General features: G+C 36.6%; 2 protein-coding genes across 2 annotated transcripts; one reads left to right on the plus strand and one right to left on the minus strand.

Moving 5' to 3' along the window:
• Positions 1-2,073: 2,073 nt before the first annotated feature.
• LOC115980990 lies at positions 2,074-3,534 on the plus strand. Its single transcript, XM_031103179.1, has one exon. The coding sequence runs from the start codon at positions 2,074-2,076 to the stop codon at positions 3,532-3,534; it is 1,461 nt and encodes a 486-aa protein (XP_030959039.1).
• Positions 3,535-6,331: 2,797 nt separating this feature from the next.
• Positions 6,332-22,130, minus strand: LOC115980991. The gene is made up of 20 exons (XM_031103180.1): positions 21,992-22,130; positions 21,574-21,730; positions 19,710-19,821; positions 18,823-19,586; positions 18,636-18,726; positions 18,066-18,464; positions 16,966-17,817; positions 16,765-16,857; positions 16,472-16,673; positions 16,188-16,338; positions 15,983-16,088; positions 15,468-15,554; positions 14,654-14,767; positions 13,293-13,478; positions 12,342-12,461; positions 11,601-12,106; positions 10,909-11,008; positions 10,711-10,770; positions 7,151-7,270; positions 6,332-6,715 (listed from the first exon to the last, which is right to left on the minus strand). The coding sequence occupies exons 10-20, from the start codon at positions 16,223-16,225 to the stop codon at positions 6,656-6,658; spliced, it is 1,497 nt and encodes a 498-aa protein (XP_030959040.1). The 5' UTR covers positions 16,226-16,338; positions 16,472-16,673; positions 16,765-16,857; positions 16,966-17,817; positions 18,066-18,464; positions 18,636-18,726; positions 18,823-19,586; positions 19,710-19,821; positions 21,574-21,730; positions 21,992-22,130; the 3' UTR covers positions 6,332-6,655.
• Between the last annotated feature and the right edge of the window lie 1,681 nt (positions 22,131-23,811).

Below are 23,811 nucleotides of genomic sequence, written 5' to 3' on the forward strand. Positions count from 1 at the left end.
TTAGGTGATATCATTTGTTTTCTGCCTTTGATGAAAATCTTAACATTGGAATTGTTATCATGACTGAGCCTTATGAATAATCATAAACAGTTTAGAGTAATGCCCATACCATGTTTTTAACTTGTATTATGGTATATTACTTGCCAAGCGATGGTCTAAGGTTTTGAGTGTGGTAACTTATATTTCTATTCTAGAGTCTGGATCAGAACCATATGTTTACATAAGATCTACCTTAATTAGTTTGTTGAGTATCAATAGGCGACTCCAATGTTTTGCAACTAAGGTTGGGTGGTTATTGCTGTTGTCTGGACCTGTGGGCATGTATTGGTGAAATAACTGGATGGTTCGTTAGCTTTAATTGTCTGTGTGTGTTAGTTGATTAAATTGTGTTCTTGTTATCAAAAGGTACTCTGGTCTTGTTAATTTAATATGTTTTGTTAATGCTACATCATCTTTGTAAAGTCTTCTCTCGTTCTATGTATTCTTTAAATATATATATATATATTCCTTACCTTTTATTTTTTGGGGTTGTTCCATTAGATATGTTTCAAATTTGCTTCTGAAGCCAAACTTAGAACCATGGATACCACAAGTTACATAATGGCTATAAAACTAGTAATTACCTATGAAAATTCTGGCTTGAATATGTTCAGCCTTAAGATCGCATTACTTTTTTTCCCCCACTTTACGACTATGTGATTTAACTAACTAACATAGTAACTTGACTTGAACAGGTTCACAATGCCTGAAATTGATATAATCCTATACCACGGTGGTCCGCTTAAGAATGTCAATGCGAACAAGGGATTGCCATTTGAAGGGTCGGGTATAAAGACCTATTATACCCAAATTGATCGTAGGTTGAAGGCTCTTGATGAATTGAAGAAGATTATCATGGAAGAGTTGTGTGAGAATCCTGCTATACATAACATACAAATTACTTATCGTATGCCAAACGAAATCTTGAAGCATCGGATTAATTACAAGTATATGGTGATAGAAACAGACAAACATGTAAAGATCATGTTTGACAAGTTGGAAATAATAGCTGAAGTAACTAACATTGAATTGTACATACAATTGGAGCCACGTGCAGTTTGGGAAGAGGATATCCAACAAACGACTACAAGCTTACAGGTTACGGTTCCAGATGCTCAATATGAGTATTCTACACATGTAGAGGATGATTATGTTCATGCCGATGGTGATGTTCATGTTGATGGTGATGATGATGATGATGACGATGATGATGATGATGATGATGACTATGTTGATGAGACTACTGCCATTAACAATGATGATGACGATGATGATGACGACTATGTTGATGAGAATATTGCCATTAATGGTGAAGATTTTGTGGATAGAGATGAGTATGAAAACACGATTGGCAGAGACCTTGGGGACTTTGAGAGGGACATTGATGACGATCAGACATTGGATGGTAGTGAACCTTATGTAGACAATGTCATTAGTATCCAAAACATTACGAATACAATCCCTGCCTACGCACCTCCTGCATTGTCATTCTCTGCAAATACTTGGAAAAATATGGTTGATCCTTCACATATTGATATGCCATTTGTGTCTACTTGGAGAGAGGGGATGAATTTGTGCAAAGGGTTGACTTTTGCCAATAAAGAGGAGGTGAAGCACGTATTAACAATTTATGCCCTCAAGGAAAACAAACATTTTACGATCATTAGGTCGACGACGAAAAAATTTTGTGCAAAATGCGTGCATGAGTCATGCAAGTGGTATGTCTGTGCAGTTATGAAGCCCGATCTCCACCAACTATGGATGGTCACCGTGTATGTGGGTCCTCACACGTGCATATCGACTGGGGTGTGAAATGATGGTAGAATGATGAGTTGTAATTTTATTGCATCAGACATCTATAAGAAGTTATGTGAGGATCACACTACCCTAATTAAGCATCTCAGATCTATGATAGAGACGAAATATAGTGGGCAGAAGCCTTCTTACTACAAGGTATGGGATGCAAAACAAAAGGCGATTGCGAAGATGTTTAGAAATTAGGAAGAGTCTTACCAAAGGTTGCAAAAATTGCTAATGGCATATATTGATCAGGACCCGACTACCCAAGTGTTATATCGTATCACATCCACCGATGAAGATGACGCCGTATTGTTGCATTATGTGTTTTGGTCTTTCGGTCCATGCATATCACGATTCAAATACTGCAAGCCGGTTATTAGTATTGATGGGACCCATTTGTATGGTAAATATCAGGGAAAGTTGTTGGTCACAATGGCAACTGACGCTAACAACAAAGTATTCCCTCTCACATTTGCTGTTGTGGATTGTGAGTCAGGGTCCAGTTGGAGGTGGTTTTTACAGTGCCTCCGAGATACGATTGGCCACGTGATACCTAAGGAAGGGATTTGCATAATTTCTGACCGAAATCTCGGTATCAAAAACGCCATTGCAAACTGGCCTAGAAGGGAAAATGGAAGTACACCAGTATTTCACAGATATTGCCTTCGACATGTTGTTAGCAACTTCAACAACCATTTTCAAAACTCAACTCTAAAGTCAACGGCGTTGAAAGCGGGATATGCTACTCAGGTGGTGAAATTTGATGCCATAATGGAGTCCATTAAGCAGGTGGAAATTGAGGCCATTAGGAATAAGAAGAAGGTGACGGGGAAGGATGGCAAGGAAAAGAATCAAGATTATCTTCCATACACATACCTAATGGGCGAGTCTGTGGATATGTGGAGCCAATCACATGATGGTGGGAGACGTTTTGGGGCAATGACAACCAATATATCAGAGTGTTTCAATGGTGTACTGAAAGGTGCACGAGGTCTTCCTATTGCCGCATTAGTTGAGTTCACTTGGAACAAACTTGTTCAATATTTCCATGACCGGGGCAAAGAATACCATTTTGAGTTCTCAGAGGGTAAGAAATGGAGTAAATATGCCTTCTCCACGTGGGATGGAAATAAGAGTAAATCTGAGAAACATTATCTCAAGCCATTTAGCAATGAAGAGCTGATATTTCAAGTAGTTACCCAACTCAACACATGTAGCGCAGGAGGGGGAAACCACAGTTATGAAGTTCGGTTACAGGAAAAAACATGCAGTTGTGGGAAATGGCAAAACATAGGGATCCCCTGTTCACATGCAATTAGAGTATGTGACTATTTACATATTGATTCGACCACATATATTCACCCATGTTATGGTTTGAACAATGCCCTTAACACTTATGAGCATGCATTTGTGATTCCAAAGTCGCAGTCGTTGTGGCGGGATCCCATGGGGCCAAAGTGGTTGCCTAATCCAGCATTGTTGCGGGCTAAAGGTCGACCAGTGAAGTCGAGAATAAGGAATGAGATGAATGGGGTGAGGAATAAGGATCGAGAACCGGGATGGCGGAGGGAGGATGCAGATTTGATAGAGAGTCAACCCAAGCAGACATGTGGACTGTGTCATGTTTCTGGGCATAACCGCAGAAAATGTCCGCAGTCCCGTGGCGCTTCCACCAGTGGTCATGTTCCAGACTAGGTAGGTAGATGGCAAAAAGTTATGCATCGGTTAAATAATTGTTGTTCATTCCATGTTTACCTATTGTTTACTATATTGTCTCCTAACGTGATTACTCTATGTTTTTCAGGCATGCTTCCATGGATGACGTTTTTGTCATGCGGACCGACGATCTTAGGAAAAGTGACTATGTTGTATTGGCTATGTGAACTTTTTGGTTTTTGTTGAATATACTTGTAATTCTTAATCCAATGTACCTTTATGAAGATTGTGATTTAAGTAGTATGGTTAGAACTGCAAATTAAGCGTGGTTGGGCATGTTTAGAATGTTGATATTAAGAATGCCCTTTTGCTGCGATGTAGGTGCATTTCCATTATAAAACCCTGTTTATGCAGAGACTGTAAAATTTTCTATAGTTTGGTGCCTATTGAGAGCACGTTTTGATGTAATTTAAGTGCATTTACATTCTCGGCTTCTCTGCCTCTCAATGACTATTTATAGATCACATTCTCAGCAATTTCCCCGTTTCTGCTTTACCTATCAGCAGTTTTGTATGTCCAAGGGAGTGAAAAAAAAATTTCCCCAGTGAAACTTGAGTCTCTGAAAGTTGAGTTCCATTGGGGAAACTTTTTCCCCAAAATACTCTGTTTAGGCTGAGAGCCTACAAAAACAGAGGATTTGGGGAAAAAAAATTTCCCAACAGGAACTCGAGTCTTAAAGACTCGAGTTCCAGCTGGGAAATTTTTTTCCCACAAATACTCTGTTTAGGCCGAGAGCCTACAAAAACAGAGGAATTGGGGAAAAAAAAATTTCCCAGTCGAACTCGAGTCTTAAAGACTCGAGTTCGACTGGGAAATTTTTTTTTCCCCAATTCCTCTGTTTTTGTAGGCTCTCGGCCTAAACAGAGTATTTGGCTGAAAAAAATTTCCCCAAAGGAACTCGAGTTTCAAAGACTCAAGTTCCACTGGGGAAATTTTTTTTCCCCCAAATGCTCTGTTTTTGTAGGCTCTCGGCCTAAACAGAGCATTTGTGGGGAAAAAATTTCCCAGTTGGAACTCGAGTCTTTAAGACTCGAGTTCCAGCTGGGAAATTTTTTTTCCCCCAATTCCTCTGTTTTTGTAGGCTCTCGGCCTAAACAGAGTATTTGGGGTAAAAAAAAAAATTTCCCCAGTACACTCAAGTTCCTATTGGGAAATTTTTTTTCTCCCCCAAATACTCTGTTTTTGTAGGCTCTCAGCGTAAACAAAGCATTTGGGGGGGAAAAAAATTTCCCACTAGGAAAAGACTTGGGTTCCTACTGGGAAATTTTTTTTTCCCCCAAATGCTCTGTTTAGGCCTATATTATCGGCCTACACAGAGCATTTGGGGGAAAAAAATTTCCCCAGTAGGAACTCGAGTTTTAAACCCTAGCAAAAACCCTAGCTCGCCTCATCTGCTATAACGTTTCTATTTGAAGGTGGCTTGGTTCCGGGTTCTCGGGTCGGGCAAAGAAACAAGCTTGTATTCCGGGCAAAAACAAGATATTAAATTTCATTTCCCAACTCTTGTAATTTATAAAAAAAATATTTCATTGGTCCAAAAAAGGAATCGCAAGTGTGTTTATTGCACCGAACCTACTTAAACTCAACTCATCATAGTATTGGGTCATCCGCACAACAATGAGGCTTGTCACTAGTCGAATTTATAACTCTCGACCTTACAAGTATGATGAGTCACAAAAACTTTTTACCACTAAGTTAATCTTACAAAGAATTTTGTAATTTTTTTATTTGCCGCGAATTTCACTTTTTTATAATTTTCTTAGATTTTGCATCAAATGAATGTTTTATAACTCCTAAGTCATTACAAACTTTGTTAATGAACCCTACTTGAAATGGCATTTTTTGTTCTTTTTTTAACATAAAGGGTGAAATTGTGGATTCAAATCAACTAAGTATGTCAATGATATATTAATTAGAGCAAATATCTTAACATGTATTATTAAAAAATCTTTTGGGTGGCAATCGCGACTTCTTGGAGAAAAGTGCAACATTCTTGAAAGTGGTTGGGGGCATCAGGGGTGTGGCTAGTGACCTAGCCACACCGCTGAAGTTGAGAGGGTTTTCGAGCATTTCATCACCCCAAGAGATGCAGCCGTTGTGAATGCCAACATAGAAGCCACTTATGGTTTGTCAGATCAATGCTTTGATAGTGGCAGGGCTGGGGTGAAAGTAAGTGACAACGAGGGTTGGGGAGAGCAATGTGGTTAGTGTGATGAGGAAGAAGAGGGAGAGCGTGAGAGTGCAGGAGAAAGAAAGAGGTTGAGAAACAATTATCAATTGAAAACACATTAAAGAATTTTTTGTGTTTTGGTATTTGCATAATAAAAATAAAGTGAGCATTTCTAAGTTTGCGTAATTGAAATGACCTGGCCAAACTTTTTATTTTTTTTATCTGCCTATGTATAAGAAAATAATCTTTCACTCTATAGATGAGTTCGGATGATTATGTCCTGCAATACTCTCCACACATAACCCATAAGAATGTCCATGTGCAAAGGAATGAAAGGATACATACTATCTCATTCACCATCAAAACCAAATTATTAGTTTTTCCTTCTTTCATAATTTCAGGAAACCCACGTTTGATGTTGAAATTGGACTTATATAGTAATGGTCTAACAACTCGAGCAATATATATATATATATATATATATATATATATCTTCCAATTTACCCTTGATCACTATCTCTTCAAGTAGCATGTGAAGCACAGGAGTCAGGAAGCAAATATAAAGCCAACAATCATCTTCCATGCTGTAAATAAAGCTCACCCAGATTCGCATAAAAATTGGTAAATAAATTAAAGAATTAGTGATCATCACATAACTGGGTTAGTAATTTTCCAGGGTAAATATGAAGTGTATTTGAAAGCTTAGTTCCATACACCGATGCATTCATTAACAGAATGGTGCAACAACTAGAGTTTCACCACTTGCATTGCTGCTGACAGCATAACCATGACACTACTCATGTGACAAATACAAATTTCCCGTAGCTTGGAACACTTCTGAAACATTTCGCCTTTACACACATTAATTATCAACCAAGCCAAAGTCTTTGACCAAAAGCTCCTGCTCTTTCAAAACCCACGACAGAGAAGCTAACCGAACCTAAATAATGCTACTTCCAAATCCAGAGTACCTTTGACATATGAGTCCCTCTGCATGAAAACAGATTCATATTCAGAAATTTTTACCTTGACTCATAACTAGCTGTTTATATCAAGCATTAATCTGATTTTTTTTAAATTGTCAGTTTTTATCTTGAGACATAACTAGCTATTTACATCAAGCACTACACATTGCACACGCAAACCTTGTGCACCAAAGCCACCACTAAAATATTAACTTTGCTTTAAAGGGAGAAGAATGTTTAATGCCAAATGAAATGGACCAGGATATATTTAGAAAGAATGTTGATGATACCATTAACTTCCCAGCAGCCTATTTCAGTCTAACCAGGCATAAATATCAAAAGGAGATTGTTTGGCACAATAACTCAAGCATATATCATTCAACAAATATATCAGCTATGTTGAAGGTATAGCCAGTAACACATTGAAATTGAACACTTAATATAAGTTCAAATAACTTACGGATATCTGGCATCTCCAACCTTCCCTGTGTACTGAACCTGCTGGCGTGTTCTCCTCATGACCAAGATTAAAAGCGGTGTATTTGTATTTAATAATGGACAACACCTTGATTTCCATATCCTGCAGATGAAAATTATGAATAATCAGAATGTATAAGCTTAAACTCATGGGGGAACCAACAGCACAATGCTGCACTGGTTAGTTCAATCCTCAAACCAATAACGTACCAAGCACCACGTCTAGGAGAAAGCAAATAATTTTGAATTATTGCTATGAAGGCCCAAGTCAGTTGACTGGCTTACTAGAGCAAACAATCATGCACCTATCGCCTTCAGCTAGGCACATGGCTACCCTCATTTTCTCAAAATTACATTAAGTATTATCCAATGTCACACAAAAGTTACAGATATTCAGCAACTAAGTGTACTTATTAATATAGCATAACAACTCAAGTGCACTCTTATACAATATGCAAATGTTAAATCAGCATATGGAAATTATCATACAGAACCTAAGGTATGATAAGCAGGATAGCTATAGCATCAACAAGAATGTCAAGCACTTGTCAAAATGAAATGGGAAAAACTGTACTAATTCAATTAAAAAGTTAGATTTATTGACCTGAACATCGATATTCACTTTCATCCTTGCTGAGTATGAAGTTTTCTTTAGCTTTATCAATAACTGACCATCAACTTCACATTCTGGATGCACCTCCATACTTTATTGATCCCACTCTTATACCATAAACACTGGGAATATTTTCAAACTCTTAATTCTTATGGAAAGATCAATCGAAGGTAGTGTAAAGAAACAAATTCTGAGATCAATGTATCTATGGGTCATTTAATACTAATATTGTCACCTCATTTCTAATTTTTGATTTAATAAAGCTATATTTACCAATACGCTATCTTACTCTTGCTTATCCATTTTTTTTTTTTTTTTAATTACATAGATGGGGAAGGGGAGATTTGAACCCTTGATGTCTCTGCTGGAAACACTAAGGGTCCGTTTGGGAGTTTATAAAGGAATGGAATGGAATGATCATTAAAGGAATGGAATGGATTTAGTAGGAAAAGGAATGGAATGGAATGTGATTTAAAAATCTTGTTTGGATGTTATAAAATAAAGGAATGGAATGGAATGGAAAGTAAGTAACACCGTTTGGGAGTGACATTGGAAGGAATGGAATGGAATCATTTTATAATAACATTACTATTATACCCCTCATTTTAAAGAACATAAAAAATAATCAATGAGAACTTATAATTGCTTTGAAATGCTTAGTATTTAGTGGATGATGTGAAACTAGTTAGCCACAATTGGGTCTGTGTTAGATTATTGAATTACAATATTGTTTTGTCAAGGTGAATAGATTGTATCACGCTAATCAATAATTTAACAGCTGAAGATAATGGCATGAAAAATTAACAATAGTACAATTTCTTTATTTCAATTTGCAAATTTTTTTTAGGGGCTGCTAGTTTTGGATTGGATCTTTTTTGGCTGGTATGCTTTACAATGGATTTGATAATTTAATACATCTCCATCTCCCAATTTCATTAAGGAAAAAAAAAAATTATTGTAGCTAAAAAACAAGTTATGTATATTTTTATGTTGTAAAGCAATTCACGCATCATATATTTATTCTCAACAAAATAAATATTGTCTAACAATGCAAACAAATATCTTTAAAAAAAAAACTTCGGTAATGAGTCATGCCAAAACAAAACAAAATAACATAATCCATTCCAAAACTAAGGTTGGCCAAAAAATCCCACACTTTTTTAATTTTTAGGCCTAGACATCAGTGTCAATAAGACACATTTGCGCTCATGATCTGGGCAACCAAAGAACATCTCTTTATATGTTGGATTTTCCATCAAAAATATGTAGGCCTCAGGCATAAAAAAATTTATATTAAAAATAACTACTCCAACTTATTAAAGTTCTAAACTACTATTATTTTAATTAAAATACTTTTCATTTTATTTTCTTCTCATTTAAATTTTTTTTTACTCTTGTTTTTTTCTTAACCACACACCTGTCCTTGTACACTAGCTTTAACATCTTAATAAGTTGTAAACAAATGCATAAAATATATTATATATATATTTTGTTTAGACAGAAAGGGAATTGACGTTGATAAATTATAACATAAATTGATGGATAGAAAAGGGAACTATCTTGGTTTGATATTGGTTTTGTTATTTGCATTGCAAGAATTCTGTTGTGATTTCATGAATAAGTAGTGGGCAATAAATTTGTTTGAATTATTTTTGGCTAAGAATATATTCAATGAAATGCCTTGATTTGAATTTGGGCAAAGTCATGTTACTCGGTCCTAGGCTGAATCATTTTCATGTTCAGCATTAATAGTAAAAAAATAAATTTCTATACTAACTCAGTGTATGATTTTCTACAACAGTGCATTACTTTCTAGTTTCTTCTCATTTAAATTTTTTTTTACTCTTGCTTTTTTCTTAACCACACACCTGTCTTTTGTCTAAACTTGTACACTAGCTTTTGTAGACATTTCCTCTTAACCATACATGTGGTGAAGCCTTGGAGCTATTAACTAATTGGATGGTTGACTTAAAACTGCAAGTGTACGTAACACACCACTTGCTTCATAAATAACAGAAGAATCAAAGAGGAAACAGAGTAAAAAGCAAATTTGAGTTCTCTAGCGGTTCTCAATTTCAAATTCACAGCAGTTCTACAACAGTTTTCCAGCAATTCTCACTTTCAAATTTCTAAATACAATTTTTTTTTTTAGCTGTACAAGTAACAGCAGTTTTCGTTTCTTTTCACTTTCAAGGTTTTTAGTTGTACAGAATGCAGTTTGTTTTGGTTTTTAGGTGTACAAAAACACTATATATCACTCTCATGAATCACTAGCAAATAGTTCATAAAAAAAAAAAGACTAGCAAACAACCGAAAAGAAAAAGAAAAAGATAGACATACTTGGTTTGAGCAATATCTGAAAATTGCAACAGACAAAAAAAAAAAAAAAAAAAAAAAAAAAAAGACCAGCGGCAGCAGCTTCACTTTGTAGAGGACGGACAATTTTGTGCAAGAATTATAGCTTTATTTTCCTTACGGCTGAATGAGAAAAAAAAAGGTTGATATTAAAGGGGTATTTTAGGGATTTTAACAAAAATTTCATTAAACCTAAATTCATTCCCTCCCATTCCTCCTAATTTTGAGGGGAACAAAAATTTGAGGTTTTGAGGGAAAAGGGAGGAATGAGCATTCCCTCCTAACCATTCAATTTCCTCCCACTTAAACTCCCAAACGAGGGAATGGACATTCCATTCCCTCCGTTAAAACTCTCAAACAAGAGGAGAGAAGAATATTCTAAAAATATTCCTTTTATTCCATTCCATTCCCTCCTCCCAAATGGAGCCTAAGCACCTGACATGTTAATGCTAGGTCTCAGACTCTCAGCAAGCCAATGATTGTCATTTTAATGAAATCAATTGATAATATCAGGGGAAGTAAAGTTTAAGCATGTAGATAAACAGAAAAAGAGAGTATTTAAGTCAGACTCACACCTTTTGCATCAAAGAGAAGAGCTTCAAATCACTCCTTGGGACTCCATATGCCAAATAAGCCTGTCCAAAGATTGCTTTTAGAGAACAGCATTTTAACTTTGTATATGAAACTTCACATTTTATTAAAATAGCTTTACAGTGCCTTGTGTATCATTTTTTATAATTCACATGTAAATGTAATAGAATAAAGCAACCCACATGCATGATCAGAGCATTATATAAGTTGATCCAGAAAGCAAGCTTCTCATCGCAGCTCAAATGGATGGGGTTCACTTTGGCCAGTTGCTCAACAAGCGTTCTGTTCTCAAAACAATTAAACAAAACAGCAGTGATCAACTCTAGGTCGAAAGAAAAATTCAAGCATTCAAAAGCAAGACTTCAAGCTTATCTAAGTATTCAAATTAATTACATTTATTCAACCTGCACAACATCAGAAGACACAGAAAGAATTAAATGCAGGACCTGGGGCATTTTAAAGTAAAGATCCACTTTCGATGGTAACAGCTTCAGCAGCACATTGGGTATGCCTTCTATATTAATACACATTCTCTCACCATGAAAAGAAGATTGAACTGATGAAACACATAATTGGAATGTGTGAAGGGGAAGAAGGCATGTAAGTGGTGGGTATACCAACAATGCAGAAGTCAATGCAAACATAAAGATGACAAGAAGGTACATGAAAATAAGATCAGAAGTAGATCAAAAAGTAAAACAGCCACATAGTGAACACAAATTCCAATACATATTCTAAATTAGTACTTTTAATGTTTCTCTAAATTTTTATAATAGCAATTTCTTGGTATTTTGAATCTTCATATAAGAATAGTCTACCCTACCCAAGAGACTAAAAGAAAAATCCAAAACACAAGGATTGAATGAAATTTTACCTGAACCTTCTCAGTGCCCCTGCAGCATATTCTAACTGCTTCTTCCCAACTGACATCCAAGAAACTTCAGTTGCTAATCCATAGTTTCCAACGTCTGCCCAACTTAGTTTTCCACGCACCCTATAGGGATCACATGCATTCTCTGAAGCCAACACTTCAGAGTTACTCTTTACATCAACTTGTGGGCTCTGCACCCATGATGAAATCATTGACCTCTCAGATGATGACCACCAAGATAAATTGGAAAGATGCCCACGTGGTGATAGAGGTGAGCAGTGGCTCTCTGACACAGATGATTTGGATGGTATAGCAGAATCCGCCAAAGAAATGAATATATTTTTCATACATGTCATCATCTCTTCCGATAATTGATTAGGATGATCCCAAAGGCCCTTTGTTGGCATCCCTTTAGGAAGCTTCCTGAACTCTACAGCTTGAACAGATTTGGAATCTATTTTCATAGACATTTTCTTGTTGTGGTAAAGTACAACAGCGTCTACTCCATTCTGATGCAAAGTATCACATGTTAAGTTCCTACTATCATTGATTATCAAATTGAAAGTTGTAATCAATATTTCCATATTTTTATTGAAAAAATTACAAGGACCAAGTTCCGACAAGGAATATGTAATACATATGCGTTTGGGACAAACATAATTCTCATGGATTTCACCAAAGGCATCAAGTTATAAAGAAGTTAATGCTATCTGTAAGAGGAACTCTAGACAGGTACCTCTATCATTGACTCTGCATATTTGTCAGTAGATTCCAATGGCCTTGCAGCTCCTGGCTGGAGTTATCTTCGCGGGCATCACCCACTATAGAAATGGAATGCTTTGAACACCTCAAAGATGGTGAAATCTGGGTAATGAAAGAATGAGTTGATTACATTGCACAAAATTGAACACATACAGGATGACCATATGTGTTCAATTTGACATATAGGAGACAACCATGTGAGTTATCAAATCCTTATTCACACAGCTAGTTAAGGATGGCTACATAAATCCTTTTCCAAATTATTGAGGTCAGCTACAACTATCTTTCTAATCCACTTTACCCTAGCTAAGGCCAAACTCTTCTCACTTCTAGATTTATCAAATCCTTCTTCACAGCTTCAACACATGCTAGTTTAGGCTTCTTTCTAGCCCTTTTCAACTGCAAAATGATTTGACCTTTGAGATTATTTCTTGATTCTAATGGCTTTGACAATTTTCATCTATTTTAAATAAATAATCATCCAATATTTGTGTAGACAAAACTGAGAGGCTGAAAATGAATAATATATTTAATTCTAGAATCTGTTTCCAAATTAAAACATGCGTAGCTTTTAGAATTAGGCCAAGGCCCAGTTTCTTCATGCCAGTGCATGGATATTATCTGACAATTTATATTTCTTTTTGGTTGTATCACTGGGCTATAGAATAGGAGGGCAGCCTTCCCCCTTCCTTAAACACCTATGCCTGTTGTGAGCAAGATTTAATCCTGGAAATTGGTACCAGGCTTTACCAGCTAGACAAGATGCCACCCACTGTCTAAATCTTGTAGGAGGAAACAAATAGGAATTTTTTATTTTTAAAAAAAGGCTAAGATTGAAGTCGTCTAAATCTTTATTTTTTTTTTAAAAAAAAGAAAGTTGATACATGCAGGAAGGAATTACTATTTAGTTGGGAATAAAAGCAAAGAGCATACCAATTTATTAAGAATATCAGAGGAGCAACGAGGTATTGATGGAAAAGATGAATGCCTCAATCGATATTCTGCAAGCCTCCGTTCATTTCTTTCTTGGCTAAGTTGGAAATGCAAAGACTCCATGTCTTGTTCGAGTTTTGAAACTGTGACCTCCAATAATGCAATATTAGACAGGAGCTCTTGAGCCTGTATTAATATGAAAAAAGGACATCACAGTATTAAATCCCTACTAAAGTACAAGAATGAAAAACTGGTAATTGAGCCATTAGAGAATGATGTATGTATGTTTGTTTGAGAACAGCTTATTTAGCTTTTTGTTGAAAGTATGCTAAAATATACTTGTACATCGAAAAAGTAAGAAAAAGTGAAATTTTAAAAAGCCGTACATAAATCTAAAAAGCAAAAAGCTAGCTTATAATCTAGACCCAAACACACGTCTATTCGTTTGGGAACAACTTATTTAGCTTTTTGTTGAATTTTTTTTGTTAAAAGTATACTAAAGTATACATGTACTTTGAAAAAGTAAGAAAAAGTAACGTTTTAAAAAACTGTACATAAAAGTTAAAAAGCAAAAGGCAAGCTTATAAGCTAGTGCAACAATATATGCAAGATTAGTTAATCACGTAACCCATGATTCAATGTTTCAGCCTGGTACAACTTGAAAGAAACGAGGGACAGAATGATGCACTTAAATCTGATTCTCAGTTTATGATGTCCATTGGAATGTAAAAAGTGAAAATGTATGGTATAGGTAAATTCCTCCAAAGTTTTATCAAGCTGTTAATTGTTTATTTTTTTTACAAACGCCTCTTAGAAATTTCTGCAGTCCCCAGGACTCTGTTCTGCTACAAAAGGCATTCTATGGAGTGGACCAATTATTATAAAAAAAAATTGATAATAATTTGCACAACAATCAAACTGGCCTAGAGTTTGAGCAACAACAGAGTTTAACTAAAGATATAACAGATACTTACACTGAGCATGCCCAAGTTTATCAGTAAAAAGATAAGACAAGCAATATTAATGACAAGACCAAAAGGCTTCAACAACTGTATCTTCATTAAAGAAGGGGGAGTCTGGGAATTTAAACCATGATGACAAGTTATTCCACGCACCTACATCCCCTTTTTCTTCTGATAAAAACATAAATTAAACACAATAAACAACAATAGCAGACGTATACAAGGTAAATGTAACATGCATCTGAAGCAGCTGGCACTCAAAATTTGCTTAGACAAGGTGAATTCTTCAAAAACTTGAATTTTAGGATGGCTTCACCGAAATCGCTGATGCAAATTGCATACGCATATTACAAAATGCAAAATATATACACACACACACATATATATAGATAAACAAACCTGGTGAGGGAGATGTGATGGACTTGACAATTTCATAGCATTTTTCTCAATAGCCTTTTCCAGAACAGCATGCAATTCCATCTCTTCTTGCAACTGCTGTTGCAATCTGTTTACCTATCCAAAAGGCCCATACATTAGGATAGGGTAAGCTACTAAGGTAAAGCTACTAAGGTCTGCGAGACTATCAAAGAGATCTGAACATAAAGATGACTGCTAGCAGCAATGCTGGTAAAATATTACAACTTTTTTTATAAGTAAAAAAATCTTTATTTATAAGAGATAACTATAATACACAGGAAGGCATCAAAACTACTGTTAAAGGTGTCTGGATAAGTTATTATGTGAAAGATATCTAATATAAATGGTTCCAACATAATACTTCCTTTATTACATAGTGCCTTCATAAGCTAGGTTATAAAAATGTAAATCTGCATTATTAAAGACAAAGACAAATATATTCTACACTATATTATAATAATCTTGAAACCCCTACCATGTCTATCACCAATATGATCCTACCACAATCACTTTACTATTTTTTTTTTTTTTTTTTTTGGGGTTTGGTAGGGGGGAAGGTAATAAAAACACAAAATTGATAAGAAAAGTACAATGAGTTTATGATAGTAAACTCACTGCAAAAAGCACAACCACTTTACTATTAAAGGCCCAAACATGAATGCCACTGCAAAATCAATATAGGGTGTCTTGCTTATAGAAGCTTACTGCACTACCCCATTCACATGCAAATTACACAGTAAAGCACAATTGCACAGTTTCATAATGGCGCATCAACAAAAAGGGAAAGGAAGCTTACATCCTGTTCAAGCTGGAACCTGGAAGAATAAGTATTGCTTTCAGTGCACAATCCAAAATTTCCAGTCTCATCTCCAAGATTGCACTCCTAAAAGATTAAAAGAAAAAACACCATTTTCACTTACAATACAATTTGATTTTGAGAAACAATCATATGAAGATGAGGTAACAGATGGCTGCTGATGCTACTAGCTAGTATTCTGCTGCAGAACCAGTCCAATCTTTCAGATCACGGAGAAAGAGTTGAAATGGATTTACAACCTAAAGGGAAGAGAAAAATTAAAATCTTTTTGCCCGTTCCATTAAGCATACATGCCAATTTGTTGAAGGTACGGTTCGGCAAGAAGTAAAAGGATAAAACCTTGTTCACAATCCCATTCAGCAATCTATGCTAGTAGGCAACATATATGGTAAAAACTTCCTTCAAAAACCACAGCCTAATTTTGAAGTTGTAAAATTGAAGAACAAATTCAAGAGATAAAAATCTGTAAGAAGACAAACCCCACCAAAGCTTACCTTAAAGGATGATTTATCACTCTGAAGTTCATCCACTGTATCCAACTGTATTTCTGAGTCGCAAGAATTCCTGCCAGAGTGTGATGGCTTAGAGAAAGAATCACTTCTGGAAAAGTGCAATCAGAAAGAAGTAGAAAGCCATTAGAAGGGCAATAGGCTAGAGCTCCATATTTAAAACAAAGAACAAAAAATGCTACATCCTTACTGGGTTAAGACAGAATGCACAACCGGTGAGCTACGCATCTTGTGAGTAGAAGATTTGGCGTTTATCACATAAAGCACAACCTGAAACTCCCCAGATAGCTTGGCTTCTACCAGAAACTATAATGCCCATGTGCAAACAAGCATCATAAACCCTATAAATGCACTTCAAATATCAAATTTCGGGCTTTGTTTGCATTATTAATGGGGAAGATAAAAATAAAAAACAATCAACTTGAAAGATAGGGCAGAATGAGATTTAGAACTAGATGGAAAACACTGTGACACCTGTGACCGGAAGAGAACAGAGATTCCTTGTGTGGTATTGGTTGAGGAAACAAAGACTGTGAATGTGAAGATTGTTGCGCCTCTGCAACAAGGCTGCCTTAAACCTCTGCATCATTTAGCTCACCCACTCTTTCAAATTCTGCTCCAACACAACACAACCCAAGCTCTCTACTCTCTAGTGATAAATTGATAATAAACAATTCTGAGAAAAAAAATTAAAAAACTATGAGAAGAATAACAGAAGAAGAAGAAGAAGAAGAAAAATGCTAAAATATTATGACTTTAGCACTTACTCAAGGTTCGCCAATTTTGCGTTTTTTAACCCTTGTGTAATGTTTGGGCGGGGAAGGACGCTGCAGGGCATCATCCTTAGGCTCATCATCATGCTGCAAATTCCATTAGATGCATGCAATCAAGATTCTAATTAATGTTATCATTAGAATAAAGTGATAATCAAAATATGTGCATTTGAATTCTAATTAATGTTATCATACCATAGAGCTACCTCGGTGTCTTATTTTGTGTCCACCTGTCCCACAAGTGGGTGCTCTTCTAGTGCGCTGTGATCTACCTCGTTGAGGTGAGGGCTGATGAGAGGGATGCTCGTTTGGTACATCAATATGTGGCTGTACAGTGTCAATCCCAATCGAAGGTCCCAGAGGGTCAGATGAGGATGCGGTAGGTGGGTAATGATGCTCTAAGTAGAGGCCAAGAGTGGGTGCAGTAGAGCTGGTAGGTGGGTAAGAGGGTGTCTCGGGGAGTATAGGAGGGGTCACATTGTCATCAATACTGAGATCAAAATCGGGCTGCGAAGGTGGGCTGGGTGAACGGACCTCGGGCTGAGGAGATGCATCTGGGATGTGTGGAGGGACCTTAGGCTGAGGAGATGAGTGCGGGATGGGTGCAGGCATCTCAGGACTAGTTACAACCCAAGGGGTTGTTGCACGCCGTCCACGGCCCCTGGCTGCACTTGTACTTGGGCTTGCTGTAGCAGGCATACCACGGCCCCTGGTTGCACTTGTACCTGGGCTTGCTGTAGCAAGCCGACCACGGCCCCTGGTTGCACTTGTGCTTGGGCTTGCTGTAGCAGGCTGACCAAGGCCCCTAGCTGCGCTTGTGCTTGGGCTTGCAATAGCACGCTGAGCACGGGTCCATGTACTTACGAGTGCTGCGCTTGTGCTTGGGATTTCAGTAGCTGTTAGTTCAGTCTCATGCCCATTGTCTACCTCCTCATTTGCTACAGGATCACGACCAAGGCCAGCCACATTATTTAGGACACGCCGAACATGGTTGTGAGCTTCGTTGCCTTCAGGAAGCATCTCCAACAGCGCTAAATGGCTTTGAATCTGAAACGGAGAAAGAACCAGTACAATCATATTTGAGACAGTTATGTATAAATTAATGAATGGATAATATAGTACTTACTAATCTACTCAAATACTCAACTAGAAACTAACAGTTTTATTAGAATACTATATGTAACAGAAACTTTTTAATCAGATATGTTTTTATAATTCATAGAAACTGATTCTACATTCATACATGTACTCAAGTAAAACGAAATAGGCAATAAAATCTAATTAGAACACATTACCATTATATCTAATTTAGCGCTGTTGCGGTCGACATACTTTCGAGTGACCGGACGGTACCAGACGTAATAGGCATGATCGCGGGACATCTCACCAATCTGAGGAGGTGCATGACAAAGTTGTTGTCGTCACATTTCCCATGAAATGATATACGGTCCATGCTCCTCCCTCCAATTCTTTTCCACCTTCCCACGTAAGTCAATTTTATGCAGTCTATCATCGTAGACAACATCGTCAGGCTGCTGCTACGCCAACCCAAACTGTCGAAGGACACGGTCCGGGTAGTGTCTCTCTACTATGCAAAAACACACAAGCGGCACCCTGGCTGTCCACGTATCCCTCCCTGCAACACAGAACTCAGGAAGATGGCCGAAGTCTGCCTCGTATGGCTGCCACACAATCTACAATAGAAACAAAAAATAATTATCATAGCATCTTAAAAGGTGAAACAAGGGAGAATACATAGATAAAGGGAAAAACAAAAATTTTAACAAAAGATATGTTAAAGGATGAAGCAATCATATTCTTAAGGGAAATTATTATAACCAAACCGAATTTTTGAATATTATTACCTAGTCTGGCTGCATTGTCACTAATTTCTCGCGATAGCGGACCAAGGCCGTGCCGGATGGCCTACTCTTCGAGCTTGGCACCCTCACCCACCTACAATTACGAGCAAATAACATAAGAATGATAATACAATTTAGTTATTAAGAAGAGTACATTGCATAACACACTAAATATTAGGAAAACACTTACTTAAATGCAAGTGGAGCATATGGCCATGGGCCATAATCACATCCAGGTGGGGACTCTATCCTCGGGCACAAGAATGGCAACCTTGCCCATGCCCAATACTGGACCAAAGTGTACGCCCCACCAATCTGCGATGCGCCTTTCTCACTTGCCCGACACAAGTCCCTGTACAACCAAGCCAAGCAACCACTACCCCAACTATACTGCCGCGGATCACGAAGGTTGCGCATGAACTCCAAGAACATCATATGCACCCTATCTCCTGACTTGTCCATGAAAAGTTTATCCCCTACTAGCGCTAAAATATAGCACCGGGCATACTGGTGTATCTGAATCTCTGTTGCGTCCTGAGGCAGTGGTGCTGCAACGGCCTCAACAAGTCGGCTGATGAGAATTCTTTGGCCCACCAAAGTTTTATTGTCATCCGGCGGAGTAAATCCAAGCAACTCCCCGCACACTTGCCTCCAAGTCCCATCCTCCACAGCAGTCGGCCCAACCAAGACCTCACCGTCTATAGGAAGTCCGAAAATCACCTCCACATCTTGTAGGGTGATTGACATCTCACCATGTGGAAGATGAAACGTATGAGTCTCCGGCCGCCATCGCTTAACTAGGGCCGATATTAGGCAATGATCGATCTCTTTGGAAGGGGCTCTAAACAATCCTTCCAACCTTAGCAATTTGATAATGTCAATCACCTGATTATCTTCCATCTGAACGTTTGCCATCTCCTTAGTGCGACCACGGCATACAAGTGGGCTCGGGTCCTACAAATTCAATAAAAATTTTAGCGGTTGTTAGAACTAGAAATACAACTTTGAAATAACTTGCTAACTAAAAGTCAAAGTCAACGTAAAAATTAAAGCGGTTGTTAGAACTAGAAATTTCACCTCGCCATTCCAAATGGCCTCTGATCGATGATATGGTTGTCGCGTCAACACTGAACGCTGAAGTGGACCGGGGTGCAAGATCTCTAGCTCCTCATCGATCTGAGGCTCCATACTGCAAAGAGTATAGACAATTAAAAAGGTTATGAAAACCCCAATTTCTCTGTGCCAATGTTTGATAAGATTTCATATATTTTCATTCCATTACCTTCAAAATTATATATATATATATAGAAGATTCAAATGACAGTTAAACATTACAAGTGCATACAAACTAGATAAGAACAGAATTTTTTTTCTAAATAACAATAAATATTAAAAAATTTAGTTAGTTGTCACGTTTCAAAACAATGTTGAAAACTAGCATCTCGAGTGTTCCTCCACTCGAGTTCCAAGATAAAAGTCGAGTTTTTAAGTCTCGATTTATAAGAGGATGGGTTTAAAGTGAGAAAAAATTGACGTAAAAATCGAGTTTTAAAGACTCGATTTCCATAAATTGCAGAAAAACGCCGCTATAGGGTTTTAAAACGTCACTATAGGACTTAAAAACGCCACTATAGGGCTCCCTAAACCTGATACTTATAAAAAAAAATTTGCAAGAAAACGCCACTATAGGGCTTTAAAATGTCACTGTAAGGCTTAAACAGAGGGTATGTGAACCACTTACAATTCGCCCCAACAGAGGGTAACCTCATGTAATTTCTCAAGAATTTGAGTTTGTGAACTTACTTTTACTTTTGGTTAGTTTATTATGTTCTAATATGTTCAACAATTTGGCCGAGAGAAAAGAACCCAGAAACCCAAAACCTAAACTTAGACAATAGCTATAGCAAATCATGCAAAACCACTAAATCATCTTGTAGAACAAACCAACAAATTCAAACATGATGCAAAACCAATTACATCAAATTCAATCATTTTTTAAAAAACACAATTAATAAAAAAAAAATAAAAAATAAAAAATAAAAAAAAACCCAAAAAGATCCAAACCCTAGGTCAAATCATGAAATTCATAAATCTAAAATTGGAGAGAGAGAGAGAGGAGTCTAAGAAGCAAAAACGAGAAAGCACTCAGAAGAAAGAGAGAGTACCTTCGGACAAGACTATACAAGTACACAACGCAGAGCCATCACACAACTTATAATCTAAGCAAACCAACAACACAACAGTAATAATCAAAGCTAACAAGAACCCACTTTGCACTATGGAAATCTCATGGTCAATGAGCACATTAAGTGATTTGATCGTTATATCCTAAAATGGTGTGTTGGAACTTTCATATGCTCAGATACCATCTAATAATGACTTTTTCTCATTCATTTAAACCGACCAACAAATACCAATAATGACCGATACAAGCAGGAGCAAAAATGGTCCCTAATTCACATATATCCTGCTCAACGAATTACCAAATGCACAGAGTCAGTAAAAAACTATAGGAATTCCAGACAACCCATTGGTCAAAATGGAAAACATTTTTCTTATTAGTAAGCAACTCTTTTTGATGTATGGGCCTGCTCCATCTAAGGGTGATGATTTCAGCTAAGCTAAACATAAAATTTTTCATTCCAATTCCCAAAATGTTAACCCTTCTTATTCTCTCAACAAGCTATGAGCAACTAAAAGGTGAAAAAACCTATACAACATTAGTCCTACAATAACTCACCCATAATGTTCCAAAACTTTTTAGCATTTCCAATTAAACATTTTTCAATTACCCCATATTTAATAAGATAAACAAACACACAAAAAACTTTAAAAACTATCACAATAGCTGAACCAAAATTGGAAATAGCATACCCAATAAAGTAAAAAGAAACAAGCATAAAAAAATGCATATATGAATCAAGCTTGCAGATAGACATACCTGGCGCTTGGTAAGCTTTCTCTGAATGGCCCTTGTCTTCTTGGGACGCAGATCGAGTGGCAGGTACTTCTTCTTCTTGTAAGCTTCTCTCAAAGCCCCCTTTTGCTTCTGTGAAATCACAGTCAAAACCGGCGCAATAGACAGCCTCACAACCTTTCTGCATAACCAAAAACGAAAACCCAAATCAGATACAAATGGTAGAAAAAGAAACAGAAGAAGAAATTAGAGGAGAAAGTGAGAAAAGATTATTAGGTGCAGTGAATCTCTATTTCTTTCATGAGATGTGCTACAACTAACACTGAGCTACAAAAACCCAAAATTTCAAGAACCCAAAACAGAAAACAACTCAAATTTACAATACCCATCACACAGATCAAAAAATCGCATAAAGAAAAATAAGAAGAAGAGAACCCAGAACCTGAAAAGAGAGAGCACGAACGGCGGGCTACGAACGGCAGACGAACGGTGGGCTACGAACGGCAGACGAACGGCAGGCTACGAACGGCTTGAGAGTGAGTTTGAGAGTGAGAGAGGGCGGAGTTTTAGAGTGAGTTTGAGGAGGTAACGTGCAAAATAGCAGTGCAAAATAATTGTATACAGTTAGTTAGGCAATGTTTAAAACAATAAAGAAAAGTAGCATATCGAGTTTTAGAAACTCGAGATCCATATTAGAACTTGAGTCTAAAAGACTCGCTTTGTGAGTGTGAAGATGTCACATAGATCTCGAGTCTTTAAAACTCGAGTTTTATGCAAAAAAAAAAAAAAATTTAACCTATAGTGGCGTTTTTAAGTCTTACAGTGACGTTTTAAAGCCCTATAACAGCGTTTTTCTACAAAAAAAATTTTTATAAGTACAGGTTTAAGGAGTCCTATAGCGGCGTTTTTAAACCTAATAGTGACGTTTTATAGACCTAAAGCGGCGTTTTTATTCAATTTATGGAAATCGAGTCTTTAAAACTCGATTTTCAGCTTGATTTTTTCCCACTTTAAACTAATCCACTTATAAATCGAGACTTAAAAACTCGAATTTTATCTTGGAACTCGAGTTTTAGACACTCGAGATGCTAGTTTTCAACATTGTTTTGAAACGTGACAATTAACTAAATTTTTTAATATTTATTGTTATTTAGAAAAAAAATTCTGAGTTTGAGTGAGTGAGGTTGTGAGGTTGAAAGGGTTCTGTCACTTTCAAATGTGCCATTTGAAAGTGCTTCTGATTTTTGTGTTGGTGGTTGCCAGAAATCGAGTCTTATAGACTCGATTTCCCGTGGCTCCACGTGGAATTTTTGTCCACGTAAGGAAGAATGGAAACAACGAACTCGAGTTTCTGAAGCTCGAGTTCTAATTAGATCTCGAGTTTCAGAAACTCGAGATGCTATTATTACATATTGTTCCGAATCCGGCCAACTAACAAAATTGTTGCCGTTTATTTAGCAAGGGTGTTCCTCTTGGGCCTTATTTGATAGACCTTCCTTCGTTTAAGTTTAACTCATCTGGCTAAAAAACCAAGGAAAGGAAGAGATTTTTCTGATTTCTCTATAAAATCATTTGAATAAAATCAATAATAGTAAAAGTATCTAATACTAAAATATGCATATGACTTTATTCCTAATGAACTTCAGCAAATATAGATAGTTGAGTATCTCCAATGGCTTCTTTAAAGCCACTTTTAGAGCATCAATACCCCAAAAATCTACTCTAACAGCTTCTCTATAAGTAGAGAACACTGTAGTTTTTACTATTCATCTATCAAATGTTTTTTTTCTTCTATTATAATAATCAGGTATTGAATAAAAAAATGTTGAAAGATGTATAGTTATTAAAAAAAGAATAAATAATGATTAAAGAATGAATGAAGAAATAATATTTAAATAAGATAGATAATCTGTTGGAAAATGTATTTGAAAAAGTGGGTAGTTAAAAGGTAAAAATCACTGTTCATTCTCCAAACAGTACAAAAATTTGAAAAACCTGCTGGAGATACTCATAATTCGAGCAAACAAAGCATTCTTTTTCTATACATTTAATTATTGGGAAAATTACATTTTACCACCCTAAACTATGCACTAGATTACACTTTGCACCCTAAACTATCCGACTGCACACTTTGCACCATAAACTATCACGCTTATCACACTTTGCACCCTGTTGTTATTTTTGCCATTATATTTAACAGAATTTTACTGCATGTGACAAATACATGCTTTTTGCTTAGGTGGAACAAAGATAAAAGACAAA

Source organism: Quercus lobata, chromosome 3, assembly GCF_001633185.2.
Source record: "Quercus lobata isolate SW786 chromosome 3, ValleyOak3.0 Primary Assembly, whole genome shotgun sequence".
NCBI classification, from domain to species: Eukaryota; Viridiplantae; Streptophyta; class Magnoliopsida; order Fagales; family Fagaceae; genus Quercus; species Quercus lobata.